Source organism: Phaethon aethereus (genome assembly GCF_964289735.1).
Source record: "Phaethon aethereus genome assembly, chromosome: 5".
NCBI classification, from domain to species: domain Eukaryota; kingdom Metazoa; phylum Chordata; class Aves; order Phaethontiformes; family Phaethontidae; genus Phaethon; species Phaethon aethereus.
Genome location: NC_138579.1, coordinates 29718367 through 29736809, shown reverse-complemented (window position 1 = coordinate 29736809; position 18443 = coordinate 29718367). Strand labels below are relative to the sequence as shown.

General features: G+C 36.7%; 1 protein-coding gene across 1 annotated transcript in view; it reads right to left on the bottom strand.

The window, feature by feature from the left end:
- Positions 1-18443, bottom strand: part of BAZ1A (bromodomain adjacent to zinc finger domain 1A) — a 65131-nt gene that overhangs the window by 14658 nt on the left and 32030 nt on the right. Inside the window, exons 8-19 of the mRNA XM_081999898.1 lie at positions 17293-17459; positions 16338-16433; positions 14316-14454; positions 13733-13879; positions 11276-11371; positions 10923-11147; positions 10094-10259; positions 9717-9830; positions 8389-8513; positions 6176-6784; positions 2668-2831; positions 2333-2487 (exon numbers count right to left, since the gene is read on the bottom strand). Of these exons, the coding sequence (XP_081856024.1) occupies positions 2333-2487; positions 2668-2831; positions 6176-6784; positions 8389-8513; positions 9717-9830; positions 10094-10259; positions 10923-11147; positions 11276-11371; positions 13733-13879; positions 14316-14454; positions 16338-16433; positions 17293-17459 (2203 nt within the window). The remainder of the gene's footprint in view (positions 1-2332; positions 2488-2667; positions 2832-6175; positions 6785-8388; positions 8514-9716; positions 9831-10093; positions 10260-10922; positions 11148-11275; positions 11372-13732; positions 13880-14315; positions 14455-16337; positions 16434-17292; positions 17460-18443) is intronic.

Here is an 18443-nt window from a genome sequence, read left to right as displayed (position 1 = left end):
TATTTGTACAGGTCTGTATCCACAGTATTTTTATTTTCACTTCATTTACCTGCACAGACTCTGGACATGAACAGATATTGCACAGGTGTGATCAGTTATTCCAGTTCTCAAGTTTGCTTAATTAATTAGCTAATCTACATAAATCATCTTTAGGTAACAAAGTTATCTAAATTTCAAGATATGTGGATGACATATTTCAATACATTTATTAATATTTCCAGAAGATTTGATATAACATCCATCAGACAGTTTGAGAGATTTCTGAGAAGGTATATTCCCAATAGTAATTCAGTGAAAATACTTCCAGTGTTGAGCTGTAGCCTTTTAGAATTATTTTCATCTGCAGAAGTTCAACTACATATATCCCTACATTAGCAAGATTTTTGAAAAGAAAGTAAACAAAATAAAACCAGAAAGTAATTTTAGAACGTTAAATCAAGAATTGTTAGCTTATATGTTCTCATCCTTGGAGGACTTCTCTAAAATACTAACTCTTCACGTATGAAGAAAAAAAAAAAGGATAGGTTTCTAATAAAACAGGCTTATTTGACCAAAGACTGAGTAATCATTTCAAAGTGTAGTTAATCTTCCTGAACCACAAACATTAAGTATAGTGTAGGAGAGCAACTCACACTAATGAAAATAAAATTCAATTTCTACTTGGGGTTTATTAAAAAAACCCAACTAATTATGACTGTCTAGATTCTGCTTTTTTCTGGTGAATGAGCAATGCTTTTTGGATGTCCCGGTTCTTTTTTCACACTTAAAAGCTTTTCATTATATTTAGCAGGCACACACATTTTGAGAGCCTGAAAGCAATCAGAAAAAAACCTGCATAGTTATTTACATTTCACTAGTCAAACTCCAAGGTCTTAATGAGATGTCACTCGCTCTTGAGGTGGATAAAAAGCTCAGCATCAAAAGCAATCTGTCACATGATTTCAGAATCCCATAGTCTCTGTTTTAATATGCAAGACTTTACATTAGAGTACACTTTATTCAGAAACTTTGACAGAGTCAGTATCAAACTGAAAAAAAAATGAAGCAACAAGCTTCTGCAGTTGAATTGAGACTTGGCAATGGAGTAAGTGCCCAAGGTAACTGGAGACAGATAAATTTTAGCTTCTTAATTAACAGGGTGGAATATTTCTTTGTTGTGGTTTCCAGGAAGCAAATGCCTGTAAATTGTGTCATTAATATAAAGAAGGGTGACACTATCCATTTTGCATGCAAGTAGAGAACTCTGATCCAAAGGGCAGTCTTGTATGAAAATACTAATTCAGCAAACGGAAATAAAAAGGGAAAAACCTTAAAGGACTTTAAATTCCTATATCCAAACTAGCATTCAAGAGTCCACGCAGAAATACAGCTTTCATAGAAGTCTACTTGCAGAAAACCTCACAGAATGCATAAGCAAACAGTATGTTAGGACAACAATTGCCTCCAGTGAATCTTTTTCCTACAATATTTCAACATTCACATCCTATCAAGACATACAATTTTATATGTATTAAGTAAATTAAGGTAGGTCTTTATTTCTGATAAGTATGTAACTTCTGGAGAATTAAATATTTAGAAAACTTCTCAGTTTCTATAGTCTGATTTACACCAAACACCGATATAGAACCCCACATCTGTCTCAAATGTTTGTTTAAAAGGAATAAACAAAAAAAACAACAAAACACTTTTGTGGTTGCAACACTATATGATTTGAGGTTTCCCCTCTTTTACTCTGTTGCAGCTTGCTCTACAGAAGGATCATCATTCATAAAGTTATAAGATTATATCTCTGTTTTGCTGCAGCGCTAAAGGTTAACGCAGACCATGGCCCATTGCACTGATGGTTCTTACTGTGACTCATGAAGAGGTACACTGGCCAGTTCAACTAGCAATTTGTTACTATTACCAATTTCCCTTTTAAACACTCCTACTCTTTCCACAAAGTGGTGGGGTTTTTTGGTGTTGCTTTTTTGGGTTGTTTTTTTCTTCTGGAAAACAAAACAGAAATTGCCAGATAAATTTTTGTCTGCATTTCAAATTATTTTAAAGTGAATTCACGTATTCCTTATTTGATAATTAAAGTTCACTTGGAGCAGTGTAATATCTGAACAGTAGAAGCTGTAAAAATTGGTGTCTTAGTCTTATATGGTAATAGAACAATGTCATTTCTAAAATATAAACCAATGCAAAAAATACCACATTTTACAACTCAAATCTTAAAAAATACCATTCCAAGGAATTTCAGGGCAAAAGCAACTTGAAGGTTAAAAAAAAACAGTGCACTGCTTTAAAACTCACAAGGAAGAGCCATTATTTAAACCATAGCTCTTACCTGTCTTTCACAATAAACTTATCTTGATCATCAGTTTCCATTTCTACAGATTCTTCATTCACAGTTTTAATTATACCATTTTCTTTGTTTTCATCATTCAGAAACTCATACCGCCCATGTTCTAAGGCTGCTCTCCAAGACTGTCTGTCTGAGACCTGAAGCAAACATACAAATTTGAAGTTTCTAAAGAATCAAAGACCACAAATGTTTAGTGCCAATTACTGTCTACACTTAATTATGCTTTCAGTAAAACCCATGGCATGCAAGACTGCTCATTTAAGTTACAGACTTGACGGCACCACCATGCTCCTAGGTATTCTACAGTTCACAAGTACCTTAATAGCCCCCAATGTTCCTTGGTAGATCCTGTCTTCAATGTCCAAAAGAAAGTCTCTAAGTCTCAGTTCAAGCTGCTTCTCTGCAGATACATGAGATCCATCATGGGCACTCTGCATCCTTCCTCGTCCTGAAGGAGGTCTGATGTCACTTTGAGGTTTGTCTACAAGAATACCAAGTAACTTCACATTAGTGGACTTTGTTTCTTAAAATAGCTGCTGGTGGAGGGAACAAAAGTAGTACAGGGCAGAACAAACTAAACACACAGGTTCAAAACTGCCTTCCTGTAGCGACAGGTGCCACCAACACCACCTCCCTGCCAACTAATCCATCCGATCCAACCAAGTGGAGTATGCTTTTAAGGGAAGACCTATAGGCTAACATCTGCTCATCCCAACACACAGGATGAGACATCCTTGTCAATTTTGAAGTCCTTCATTTGTTTTAAAATCACAGAATGGTAGGGGATGGAAGGGCCCTCTGAATATCATCTGGTCCAACCCCCCTGCCAAGGTTGGATCTCCTAGGGCAGGTTGCACAGGAACACATCCAGTGGGGTTTTGAAGGTCTCCAGAGAAGGAGACTCCACAAACTCTCTGGGCAGCCTGTTCCGGTGCTCCGTCACCCTCACAGTAAAGAAGTTTTTCCTCATGTTGAGGTGGAACTTCCTGTGCTGCAGTTTGTGCCCATTGCCCCTCATCCTATCACTGGGCACTACTGAAAAGAGACTGGCTCCATCCTCGTGGCAGCCACCCTTCAGAGACTTGTAGACATTGGTAAGGTCCCCTCCCAGCCTTCTCTTCTTCAGACTAAACAGCCCCAGGTCTCTCAGCCTCTCCTCATATGAGAGATGTTCCAGTCCCTCAATCATCCTCGTAGCCCTCCGTTGGACTCTCTCCAAAAGTTCCCTGTCTCTCTTGAACTGGGGAGCCCAGAACTGGACAAAATACTCCAAATTCTTTCTAAAGTAGTAGATAATCAACAACAACTCTCTGCTATAAGTGCAAGGGGAAAAAAAAAAAAAACCCAAACACACCACAAAAAAGAATAAAGTTACATTTCTGGTATTTTTCATATTTGATGGCCTTTACGGGTGAACGCCTCACTTTTCTTTCCTGCATGGATCTTTATCATGGCAACATTTAAAACAAGCATGTGCAACTGACAATCGCAAAAACAGAACAAGATATATTCTCTGCTAAAAATGTAACTTTAAAACAAAACAAACAGATAAAGGTAAGATGACACAGGCACAGATTAGACTGACTACATCCCCTAATGAAAGGCGGGCAAAAAAAAAGGAACAAGACTGCAAGATAATTTAAGAAAAAGAAAAAAAAACAAAAGCAAAAAGGTTTGTCAAGCAAAAATCTCTTCACAAGAGAACTGAAAATTCATGCAAAAGCTCAAAAGCCACAGGAAAGAGCTGAAAGTATGCTCAAAATTAGTGCTTGCAAATCTGCATAGGTGGCAAATGTTTCTGTTCACAGGATTTACCTTAGATCCTATGAGCACAGTGATGAGGAGGTATATGCAAGAACTTAAGAGGTATTTAATAAAAAATTACCATAAAGCTGTTAAGGAAGTATAGGATGAATTTCTAAGATGCTCTCAGTTGTGGAAACAATTCCCTGTAACTGAAAGTAACTATGCAAATATTCTCAGAATGTATACCAGCATACTCTGATGTCTGGATGTGGGAAACTTCCTTTTTGGTTTAAAAGAAAAAGAAGAAATGAAATGTTTATTCTTGAGCAGAACTGAAGCAGCAGCAATTGGCTTGCAAATAATTGATGAGGAAGGGTCAGTGGATACTGGAATAAAATGAAGTAATAGCACGTACCAATTTTATTTCCATGCTCTTCTGAGCAGGAATTGGAAAAGAGAGAAGGGCCATCTACAGCACAAGAGAATCATGGAGTAGTTCTCACTTGTCCTGCAAGTCATTTCAGTGAAGGGGACAGGGCAGCATCTGGAGTCCACAGCAGTAAAGCTCCCTCCAAAGTACAGCTACATGTGGCCACTTACCACTGTTTATCACACAGAGGAGGTGGCACTGGAATTGGACCACTGCATTTGAGTTTTCTTCATCTCTATTAAAGTGAAGTTCAAAGCTACCTTTTTTTTTTTTTAATAAAAAATCCATGTTATTGTATAATTCTAACATAAAAGAGAAGAAAAATCCATGACACTGGACATCAAGTTACTTCCGGTCAGAAAGCAACACACGAAATACAGATAAAGGTGCAGCAACTAGGAGAATAAGGAACCACACACACAAACATACTAGAAAATGGTAGAGATTTTCTCACCAAAGTCCTCAAACATAGCCACAAGGCCTCCAAATAAAACTTAAATACTACGCAGAAACTGTCCTGTGCTAGTTTCCACCAAAAGAAATGGTAGATCAGTTATAAATTTAGTAGTATCTGGCACGTTTGTGCCATGTCCTGGCTTATACACTCTAGTAAATCAAAACTCGGCTCTATTGTGAATAATCCTCCCTTGCCCCAACACAGATAACCTGAAATCCTCGCAGTAATTTGGCATAATTCAAAACAAAATGCAGTTTCTTAAACATTACCCTAGGGAATTTTGGTAACATCCTCTGCCCACAAACACACCAAACAAGCCAGCTGTAAGCTTGTGTACACAGAATTTTATCAGGGATTTGAGCTAATGCCTTACCAATAAATGGAAAAATACTTGGCTAGGAGGAAAGGCAAAAAACCTAAATCGTAGGCCTAGGATGTTTAGGTACACTCCTACATTTTGAAACCCATAAGAACAATACTGCTCTGCAGATGTTGTCTCTTCCTGTAACAAGCATCTGCCAAAAGGAAAAGGATAGAATAATATTGCAGAATCCACTGCACTGATGTTAAGCCACATAACAACCAACACAGCTACAGTATTTTTTTCCTCCCAAGGGTTTTAGTATGACCCTGCAATATGCGATCATTCCCTTGTTCACAATAGGCCAGTAAAGGCTTTTGAATAATGTCATGCGTTACTATGTTATGAAAGAACACGTCCTACTCAGAAATTAAATCACAGTAGTTGCCTCTCTTTGCAATGTTTGTCTCCTGTGTCATATCTTGTGTCTCCTTTCATCATACTGGAAATGAGGTCATCAGATGATCAATACTATGATTTACCTTTAGTAGATATTAATCTTTACTCCCCAGTTAATCTTTTCCCAAAGCTCAAATTGCTTCCTGAAGATGTTTGTTTAAAAGCCAATCCTGTTGTACTAAGCAGTGAGGTAATAGAAAAATTATTGCTATTTTTAGCATAAGACACCATAAAATACCACAAAGATCCATCAGAAAAAAAAAAAAAAAGAAAAAAGGAAAAAACAAACCTGTTTTCCATAGAGTGAAACAATGCTTAAGAATAAGTCTTACTTCTTAGGCATTACAATTAAATGAGAACTAGAAGTTTCTAGAATATTATACGGAAGTTACAGCTATGGAAGCAAATTAAGACCAGGAAGCTTTCATTTACCTGGAATATGGAATTTTTCCACAGGAAAACTGCTTAGTTGTTCATATATTCTACTTTTCTCTTGTAGAAGAGTTTCTTTTAAGGCACTCTCCCTATGTCCTCGGGAATTGAGAGCCTCTAGGAGTTGGTCCAGTTGTTCCCGAGAATTGTAAAAGCACCAACGGTTTGGTTTATATACTGGCCTTGGCACCTCTACGACAACACTGGTGTGTGAATCTTGGTCAATATTGGAGGTAGATTCAGAGGATTTCAAAGACTCTCCAGTTTTACTGAATACCTGAGGTTCATTTGTGCAAGACTGTACACTATTCTGAAAGGAAGAGGTTCGAGGCAACAACATGTCTTCTGTGAGACCAGAATAGTCCTCTTCTATAAACAATCCAGGAACAGAGGGAAAAATCCAGTAGCGTCGGTACAGGCGGTCACGACCTAACGGGGTGATATTAGTGCAGGCTGTTGCATTCTGAATCTTTTCTAACAGTTCCTTTTCTTTCTTTTGTTGCTCCTGTTTTAAAGCTTCTTCATCTTCAGCAGTAAGAGGTTCATTCTTTTCACAAGTAGTCTCTTCTTGTCTTGTAAATTCTTTATACCCATTTTGCCCTCTCCTTCCTGAAAGTTAAATGAAGATGTATGATAGCAATATGCTTATAAATTCTTTCTTTAACCAAAAACTCAAGTCAAGGGTGGCTCTTGGTTCTATCCCTTTCTAATTATCTAAATGTAAACTGTCAAGGACCATCAGCTCAGTCAAGAAACAATACTAATTTTATTACAGAAAAATTCAAGTGATTAACCCCCATCCCTCAATAAAGCGGTAGCCATCTTTAGTATACTTTCACTTTGCACAAACTAGACCAATCCTTATTTACTGACATTGTCATTTTTAACAGCATAAGAATCAAAATTTTAAGAACTTAAAAGTATGTTATAGAAGTATCTTACCATGATAAAGTAAGATTCTAGCAATTTCATTATTGAAAACAAACTATGTTTTGGACTTAATTTATCATACTCAAAATGATCAACTTACTCCCAAAAGACCTCAAGCAAGACCAGAATCCCTACATAAGAGCTTTTACTGCAAACTCAGTTAAGTTACTATACCAATTTTAGGGTTTTTAAATATATATACTAGTATTATTTTCCCTCAACTTGTACCAGATGAAAATACTCTAGTTCACATCTTAGTTTACCAGAGAATGAGGTCCTGATAGTCATCTAGAAAAGCACATCTTATAACTGACACATGCAACAATGAAAGATGCTGTCAGCACTCAACTTCCACTGATTTCCAGCATGACCTCCGGTTTCTCCAATTGTAGAAATAACACTTGTTTGCCCTCCAGTCACAATGTCTCAAACATGGGCATTCGAGAAACCTGAAATTCTGTTTAAGATCTCATTGTTTCACCATCATAAAGCTGTAGTAAACACGCAAACCTGTATTACTGAACAATTCAGAATTTCCACCCCAGGTACTGTTAGGAACCGTACAACTTTGCAACCTTAAGTCTACAGTGATCCAGGACTTCCATTGGCGCAGACACTAGCACAAAGTCTTCACGGGAGAAAGACACAGATAAGCTAGCAGCACAAAGCCATCAACAATTCATCCCCTTTGGCGATGTCTGTGTTTAGTTACAAATAGCAGACTGTGCCATTTACTGCACCATAATTTCCTCAGCAGTGTGCTAAATTTGGGGATGGTTGAATTCTTGTGTAGAAGGCACGCTGCTTCATTAACACAGGCAACCTAAACCCAACCATTCAATATATCATTTTCTTTTAAAATACCTGTTGGTTTTGCAGCTTTCTAATGAAAAGATTCAAAACCACACCATACCCTATTAGATGAGACTCCTACAACTCTCTCTCTATGTGTGCACTAATCACAACTGCAGTGGTTTTTCAGGCAACAGCCTGGGCTTTTCTAAACAAGAAAGGAATCCAGTCAGCAAGTATGGAAGACAAGAAGAAACAGAAATGTCAAAGAATGTATAGCTGACCACTAGAACTACATCAGGCCAGCTCAATGCACTTAACAGTCCATTATGATCATGTTTGGGTGTTGGGTTTTTTCTTCTCCTTTAAAAGTTTACAGGAAAGATTGATACTTTATACAAATTTACTATAAAACCCAAGAACTTCCTGGGTCCATGCATGTATGTGTGTGCACACATGTACACAAACCAACCAATACATTATAGCGTTACCTCTTCCTCGTTTTTTGTTTGGTCCCAGCTCTTCTTCATCCTCTGTCACTGTGTCCATGTCTTGCTCTTTACGTTCAATTTCTTTGCTCTCTGTACTAGTATCAAGGTCTTCCCGTTCCTCCTCCCTTACACAATAAAATAAACAAAAGCTGACTAACTGACCAACCACGTATTAAAAGCTGAATGGAATGAAAAAAAAAAACCAGCAACCACCCCACAATAAAATATGGCGTCTTCAACACAAACAGTATTTTCCTCTCAGAAGTACTTAAGCTAATAAAAGACCTACAAAGTTGGTTTTTAAAAAGCATTAAGTCATAGAATATATTAAAAACCAGAAGAAACCCACTGGACTGTAAATGGCAAGTTCCATATTAAAGACTAAAACCTGCTCTTTGGTATTCACTTTCACCTGAAGAGCATTATTATAATCAGATCCTTTTTAGAGACATCTTAGTGTAGTTCTACTGACCTGAATTTTTTTCATGACTAAAAAAAAAAAAAAAAAAAAAATATGTTTCCTCAACAAAATGTGTACTGTTTTATAAAATCCTGACTACACATTCTTCCCTCATCTAGCAAATATAATTAAAAACCTGCATAACTAGATGCAACCATTACAGGATAACACTTACTTTATTTTTCTTTTCAATTACTGTTTCAAGAACATAGCACAAGTCTGCTTTGGCCCATGCTCACCTTTTGCAAGCAGATTTATTTAACTAACTCCCTTCCTCAAGCAGGTAAAGATACAGTGTTGTATATACACTTTGCTTTTTTTTTCTGGAATCATATACAGCTGCATGTGCATGAATCTTACCACCTGAAACCATACAGTTTTATTAATAGAACAAAACACCTTGGTTTTATGGAAATCACCTGGGATAGCATGGCATTTTTTTAAAAAAATGCTATTAAATTTGTTTCATAAACTGTTATGTGAGGTCAGTATTATCTAGCTCAGATCAGACCAAGTCCTCAAATTAGAGAATGAACTAGAATGGTCTATCACGAAAATATTCAATGCAAGACAAGAAGTAACGCAGAAAAAAAAAAAATTAGATTTTCCAAGTTTTCCTTGTCAGTAGGTAAAACTGTCAAGCTTTCAATAGAATTATGAATATAATAAAAGTTGATTTTAAAACTAAAATCACTTTCATAAAGCAATTGTGGAACACTAGTAAGAAAAATAAAATTAACATTAAGGGCTACATACATAAAATATACCTTTGTATATGATCAAGTCAATGAAAACTACATAGGTAAGGTCTGGCCACATAACTGGAAAGTGCTATACGTATGTATCACAGTAATGCCATGTATCGTACCCAACAGATACTTCTACAGCAGGATTTCTTTGCTCCTCTTCCTTCAGCTTTTCTTGTTTCTCCTTCATTTTTAACTCTTGTTCTTTTAACCTTTCTTCTTTCCTCTTACGTATCCTAAGAGTAAGAATACAGAAAACCAGTTGCAATTAACCTAGTATCTGGCCACATCTTTTTGCTTTTATACTACAGCATCATCTAAAAATAACAGTAACATGGAAAAGCACAATTTTAGCACAATGAAGTTTCACTCCTGTCTAGGGTCTCAAGAAACCAGCATAAAACACAAACACTGTTATTGTTTCTCATATGCCTTTTGGAATCGAGGAATTAATCTAATTGGTAGCAACAAAATTTAGCTTTCCATATCCTGGTTTTACCTTGCTGCTGCCGCCTCTCTTTCTTTGCGATGCTGTTCTGCCTTTAATTCTCTGAACTCCTGTTTTGCCTGTCGTAACACATCAACCGAATCCTCAATGAAATCTCGAGTGGAGACGAGAGTCAGAAGCTTCCCACAGAGGGCATGAAGGATCTTCATCTTTTCTCCTAGTAAAATTCAGAGCACTGGTTATATTTCATCACACAACTGATAAATAAGCCTTACTCTTACTCACTTCAGACTGAAGATTGGTTCTCACTCAAGAAAAAGTAAGCAGTCAAACATTTGTAGTACACCAGCTGCACTTGTAAAGAGGCATTTCTGAAATATCTGCTTTGCTCAGAGATGCAAGCCTCTATTTTTAATTTATTAACTTCTGGCACCAAAAGAAGAACTAAAATGTAATATTATCTTCAAAATGTAGATAAAGGAGCAGTAGACAGCCATTTTTTCCCGCCCCTCCACTTCAAAATAACAAACAGAAGTCTCAAATCAGAACAGCAATAAAAAGCAGAGGCTGAATCAAACACTCAGATGCTTCTCCCATAGAGATCCCCTTCTGCAAGTAAAACTATCAGTTTTTTTTAAAAATGCTACTCAGAAGCAATGAGACTGCCAAGCTCTGCAATCTCTGATCTGGTGGGACCTGCTTGTGGGGGCTGAAGCATAGGATGTGGGTGTTGGCCTAGGTGACCTCCAGAGGTCTTTTCCAACCTAAATTATTCTATAACACAGTAAATTTTGACCATTATTGATCTGAAGCAGTTACAAAACCAATCACTGAATGACCAATCTAATAATCTCTAACATTTATCATCTTTTTTTATTACCTGGCAACAAATCATACACTGAGGTACTTGAAAGTTTCTTCAGAAGACCAGGATTACTTAATCTCAGCTCCATGCAAGCATCATCAGTAGCATCAAACCCTCCTCGTTTCTGGTAACGGTATTTTGCATTGGCTGATGTTACATCAGCACCTGATGCTAGAATGTGAAGTCTGAGAATCTCAGAAAGAGTGCAGCTATCAAGATCCAAGTTTTTCAAATTGCAGCCTACAGTTGAGAAGAATGAACAGTTATTTTATATAGACATTTAAATGCATATAAATATTAAAAATGTGCTTTAAAATACAGAGCAAAATAAGAACAGTAACAAAACAAGAAGCAAAACCCACACATACCCTGATGTAACTGGGGCCATGCAGCTGCCAAAGTTGCAACTGCAGACAGTGCAGATTTTGTGGGGTCTGCATCTTCGTCCAAAGCCTCTGTTAAATCTTTAAGGAAATAAACACTTTATTCTAGTGCAAATTAAAACTTGTACTGTGGAGGGGAGGAAAGCAAGCTGTTTTTTAAAAGTTGCAGACAAAGCGAAAAGGGGGCCAATATTTACAAAACATCAATGTATTCGAAACTCAATTCAACACCCACATGAAAATTTACTTATCTTTAAATGCAACTAGAAATCCAACTAAAAGCTAAGGACATGCACCACATGCTATACACAGTCCCCCCTATATATAAACTGTTAAAGTAACCACAATGCTCAAAACATGCACAATGGCAACATAAAATGCAGCAAGAACAAATCCATAAACACACCTGAAAGCAAAACCAAATAACAACACAAGAATACCTGTATTTCGTTCCCTCAAATTAACTGTTATTTCCTATCATAATTTTGTTTTTAGGAAGGACCATCAAACCAATCACACATTTTGATACTGGTTATCACTCTTCACTGTATACTTTTAATCTGTAACTTAGATACAGCCTTACTGTTCTGCACAAATAAATTACTAATGCATTACAAAGAAACCACACTTCACCAAAACAAGCATCTGCACTTAATAAGGAGCATCACACATTAGCAAACTCTCCAGGAAAGCAGGGCAGTGAAAGGGAGGAACAGCAAAATTCCTGTTTCTTAGACAAAAGTTTCCTTAGCACTTACAGGTATTTCTCCACAGGGTTGGCAGAATTTTTTCAGCGTTGTATGCCATTTCAACAGTTTCACTTTATTCGAGTCCAAATCATTAAGCAGTTACAAAGTCACCAAGTCAATAGAGAGCCACAAATCCAAACTAAGACTACATAAAAAGCAAATCCACAACAGAGTCCTCTGTGATGATTGATGTTGTTTGAAAACTGCCACTCAGACATTGTAAAATTAACTGCTGCACCTCCCCTTCTCACTCTATCTGTGTAACACTGTTTGAGAAAGTACTGTACACACCAGACCCCCACACGCATGGTGTTTGCTGTTGCAGAAACACTGCCTGTACGGAATTTAAGTGAGCAAACATGCTGACTGCTACTAGTTTGGTTAGCCAGAATTACAAAGCAGAGAACACCTAATTCTTTTACGGGAAAGACAATGCCTAAACAAGAGTGACAAGAAGTGAAAGTTCCAAGGCAAGTAAAAGATAATAAAGTGCCTTGCCCACAGCTCTGCTAAACTAGAAGCAAAACAGCAGATTTTTGCAATTGCCAGCCCCATATAGACAAAATATGAAAGTTATGTCTTTTCTGATCAGTCCTATGAATAATGAAGAATCTAATCAACTATTCTATGATTACCTGATAATGGAATCCTTGCTTATATTGCCCAAGTGATGCTCTCAGTAGTTAAGAGATACAGTTTAATTGCTAAATTCAAAAGTAATTAAAATACAGTCTAAATTTGTTAACACTGTATCAAATCTGTAACTTTATTCACTTACCAAGAGCAGCCTCTGTTGCTGAAGATAGTGCCCATGTTTTACGTAAAGACATTTTATAGATTGGACATAAATCTTAAGCCTGAGAATACACATAGTCTTCAACTAAGGAATTAAAGGAACCTCCCAGTACCTCATGCATCTCATCAGGGAACCACGGGATTCACCTGACTTCAAACGGCGGTGCTCTTACGTTCCTATCTACCCCTAACGAAATACAGACTAGAAGGAAGGGTCAAAGCAAATTTGGCAGTCCATAAACACAGGACCACATAAATTTGGAACAAAGGCTGCACTTTATTCTGATCAGTGGTTAGCATATACCAAATGCCTCTGAAAACATGGGCAACTTCAGCCTTAGAGTAAAGACCAAAGGCAGAGCGACTGAGAGATCCTTTACTGGAAAAACAGAGAGAGATGGTAGTATCTAGGAGTTGTGGATGCATGCTTCTAAGTCTTGAAGAACAATGAATAACAAATTCTCCATTACAGTTGTGCTAGGCAGTTCTAGTTTTTAATCTAGTTAGGTACAGATAAAGACCTCGAGAAGATTTAGGAAAATGCCTTGTTTCCTGACCCTCAGGAGAAACATCTAACAGTGCTGAAGGAAAAAGAGGAAGGTGAAGACAAGTTTCCCTCACTTCCAAAACATAAGCAGTGCTGTTAAAAGCTTATTATGCTTTGCTGGATACAATCGTAGTAACAATGAACTTGCTTTTTCTCTATTCCCCCCAGATCGTACCCTCTATGCCCAGTTTAAAGCTTCAATGTCAGATAAAAGAGAAAAAACAAGTCCATTTACATACAATATCCATGCATAATAAGACAAGGTTAAACAAAGGAATGCCATAAATCATGCAGTTTAAAGTTAATTCCAGTGGAATTTCAGTTTTTCAGCAGTAAAACTAAGGATCTGACCTTTGGTCTCAGCATCAGCTATTTGATCTTTGGCCACTTCCTCTTCCTCTTCGGCCATTGCCTGAAAGATGGCAGTCAGGAAGAAAAACAGCAATTCACATAGTGGGCCTTCAGTGTCATTTCCTACAAGAGCTTCCTCTAAAACTTCTGTGAATAAAGTTTAAGAAGCGTCACTTTTGCCGCAAAGTTGGAAAACGATTATGTACTGAAGAATGAAAACATTTTTTTCCTTCAGGTATGATAATCAAGTTACTTTTCCATAATTTACTGCAAATATTCCTAAGGTGATGCTGTCAGAAAGAGTGCTGACAAAACAACATTATTTTCTTAAGATATAACTGCAAGAATAAAGTACAAGTAGACATTAATAAGTAGATTAACAGCTTCTACAATGAAATTAATTTTGATTTTATAAACACTGCAGATGTTGACTCTGAAGAGAAAACTGGATAGATATGCACATGTAAGCACTGACATACCAGAGCTGCACACAAAACTTTGTAGCACTGGTACTCGGGTGCACTTAAGATGTTTGGTTATTTGGTAAGAGAAGGGACACGTCGCCACATAAACGACAACTTGCCTAAAGTCACTCCTTCAGGAAATTCATCTTGAAGATCAAAAAGTTCCCCAAAAGCATATAAAAACTCCAAAACCATCAGAGCATCACCGAAGATCTCAGGAGGAAGTCTCGTCTTCACTGGCATTGGAACAGGAAGTTCCTGCAATCCAACGGGACAACTTAATATTGTATTTGGTTTCTGCAGAGTACCCAAGTGATTAAAACCAAACAGGCTATGATTCCAAGGAGTATATCTGTTGGGTTTCTTTACATTTTACTGAAAATAGTTCCACAAGACATATAATCAATTATCACGGTAAGATCTTCGTGGTTGTACGAGCTGTAGAAGTTGAAGAGCATGCAACTTGGACATAGATCTTTTGAGATAAAAGTTTATTCACGTTCATGGAGATGAATGATTTTGTATCTTTCTTTAAAGGAACTCAAATCTACTACAAGTTAAGAACACTGGCTGTCAAGATTTTTCCTTTAAGCCTGTATTATTTCATAAGGAGTTTTGAATTTAAGTTTGCAGGAACTGTCCAGACAAGCAAAAATAAACGTATTCTTAAGAAGTTACTCATTATTGCTTGCAAAGACAAACAAAACCCCAACACATTCACATAAACACACACCCATCTAATACTAGGATATGCAAGATCATGCCTAATGACTGAGTGTTCTGGTATTTGGGGTTTTGCATTGGTAAGGCAGTTATGATAGCTGAAGACATTTTAAAGGGAGCTGATGTAATCACGTAACAAGACCACTGAAAAGAGACACCACTTCCAAATCACAGGTGACAGTGTCTAACACTGAGTTTGACTTTCAAATTAATATCTTGATGTAACTTTTCAAGATTTGTCTTCACTTAACGTGTCTTAGCAGAGTCAAACAATTTCCAGAAGAATGTCTCCTTTCCACAAAGGTGGTAGCTCACAAACGTTAACAAGAACGCCAAATACTATGCTTTCAGAAACACACAGTAAGGTATTTCATACGCTTCCCGAGAAGGGAATTTTTTGAAAAGCAGTCTATGGGTGGATCTTCCTTCTTGCTTCCTCACCTAAACTTATCTTTATTCATATGCTTGTCACTTTTCACCATAGTGATTATACTACTTTCTCACCCCTCCCTTTTTGTTTTCCAGTTGAAACATAACAGCACTGTTTTACACAGCTTCCTCTCGTTTTGACAATGCTCTTCCCTTTCTTCAGTTTCTTTTCCCTTTCTATACACAGCTAGGAGTTTTCACTCTCATCTTCAAGGGCCGATACAGCTCTCCTTGCAAATATATTCAGTTCTATTCCTCCCAACCAGTGCTATCACTTCATTTAACACTCTCTATTCCCATTTGTCCTCTTTGCACTTGTCATGTTTCCGTATGTATCTCAGATAAACCCCTGCCCTTGTGTTTCTGACAACTTACCTCCTTTTGCTATCCTCTGCCAACATTAATCATAATAAAGCATACATAAATGTATAACACTAGACAATCTTCCATTATGTACAGCCACACTAGTCTTGTTTAGAACATCAAGTTCTTTGTGAGGCAAATCTTGTTACCTTTCTATAGGTTTCCAGGATCATACAGAAAGATGCTCATTAAGCAAGAATAATGCTAGAGCTTAAATCGGAAGAATGCCACAAGGAGTAACAAGCTAGTGTCTTTCCTATCTTTTAGGGCCAAAAATTTGCGTTCTTGACTACTCAAATCTTTTGAGTAACTCAGGTTTATTCTAGGTGAGCTCATGTTGTATATTTAAACAGGAAAGTCTGGCATAGTCAATACCCTCTGCTCAATAAGGTCAGCGCTGTGAAAATACATCTGTTCCACATTAAGACAGAACAGCCTGTAAAGTTTTTCTGGAGGGTGAAAATGCAGATGATCCTGTTTGCATCACCACTAGGAAATATTACATGACTACAGGTGATTCACAACCCCTAGCACTGAGATCAGATCTGGATCTGCCACTGCACTAGGGAATCTAGCTTGGGGACCCTATAAAGTATGAGCTTGAGCTATTCCAAATTCAATCATACCTTAAGATCATCACACTCCATATCTTCTCTAGGCTTACTCCACTGTTTCAGATATTCCACATATCTTCTTTTTTCTTCACGCAGCTTCTCCCTTTCCTGAAAGAGAGCACCACAATTATATATGAAATACAGTCAGATCACCCTATTATAGTTTGTAGAACTGCACCACTTGCTATTTCAGTCACACTGAAAAATAAAACTAAAGCATATTTAATTAGAATGAAATAATCTAGTAATTTTTATCTTGTATAAGAAGATACTGGCAAAAATGTTTAGAAGTAGACTGTAGTGATACTTTGTTGGATTAGACGTGGAGTATTGTTGGGGTTTTTGGAGGAGTTTGTTTTTTGTGGGGTGTTTGTTTTTTTGTGGGGTGTTTGTTTTTTTTAAATGGAAGTGTCTGAGAAAAAATATCTAAAAATAAGAGTATTTATGAAAGTTGACACAAAAAGAGACCATCAAAATAGATAGTGGATGTGGCTGTGGTAAAATATAGCGGAATAAACAATTTCTTCCTAACCAAAGCGACAAGAAGATTTTTAGCAATTTTTATCCAAAACAGAAACCACAAGGAAACCCACAACCATTTAATATGGTGTGAATCTGACACAGTACAGTGTCTTCAAAACCTAAGTAGAAGACAACCATCAAATCAAATACTGTCATGCATTATTGGAAACCCGCCACACACACACACCAAAACAACAAAAAAACACCACCACATTACTTCAGAAGAAAGTTCAAAGTGAATTTTTGTGAACTATAATTATGTGTTGTATCCAGAAATTCAAATCCATAATCATATCTTATAACTGCCTACTCTTCTAAAGTATGTTTCTAAGAACTTAAAACAGTTAATGGAAAATAACTTGAAGCAGAGAGCAACTAAGAAACAAGTAAATAGGAAGCCTTTATACTGTTCCCATATGAAACACATATACTGCAAATGCATTACTTTTTCCTTTTCTATTTTGAGTCTCTCTTTCTCTTCTTTCTTCTTCATCCTTTCTTCTTCTACAATCTTCTTTAATTCTTCTCTCTTTTTTTCCTTATCTTCTTTCTCCTTTTTCTTAGCTTCTATAGCATTTGCCTTCTCTCGTTTTAATTTAGCTTTTTCAAAAGCTATGAAGGAAAACAAACCAAAGTTATTTTTTCTTTCATAAAATGTTAATTTTATTTAACTGTGCTAGACTGATCTTTTTATAATTACCGTAAGAAAAAGATATTGTTGGAAGACTGAATTGTTTCTATGCAAACCAGAAATTCAATCACTTGAAAGTTCTTTAGAGAAACAGAATTTTAAGCGTATGTTTTACAAGGTTGTCATCACCATAATAAAGTCAAATTCCTCTGGTTTTATGAGTATACAGAAGTTTATTACTTGTTTATTGGTTTCTATCAAGTGACATATAAAGATGGGAACTGATTCCAACTGCATATAATTACAGCAACGTATCTAGTAATGATTGCTTAATAAAAGCATGTCACAACTAGGTGTGGCATGTAACGATGAAACATTTGTGACAGTAAAAACCTTTAAATAAGTGATTTGTAAATATTTAATTATTACAGAATTACTGAAAAGTCAATACATTTGAAATGTACTTAGTATTTCAGTGGTTTCTATGCAAGTTTTACTTTAAGTTTAAGTACAACTTTAATTGGTAATAAACGTTATTGCCTGAGGAGATCCAGATTTCTTTGTAGTTGTCTGCAGAAGAATGGCAGGATACAAATTTCCACTTTCTGCGGACAGACAATGTCTGTCAACCCACACAGAGGCTAACAAATACAAGGGAGTCTGGGAGCTTACCATTTTAATTGAATAAACAAGAAAGCTAGAATCACAAGTGAAGAAAATGAAAAAGGATCCTTACTTCTATTACCAAGTGGATGGCACTCAAAAGAGACTTTGATTACATTTTCCTACAAAATTCTGAAAATCGGCTAGATGGCTTTTACAGATAGCTACTACACATACCAGCAATGGCTCTCGACCAGCAAACAAAAGCAGTGAAGCTGATCCCCGGAGTCTTCTACATACTGAGAAGGTTGGGGCTTTTTCCAAGGTACTTGGTGTTTGCTACCTTTTCACACCATTAACAA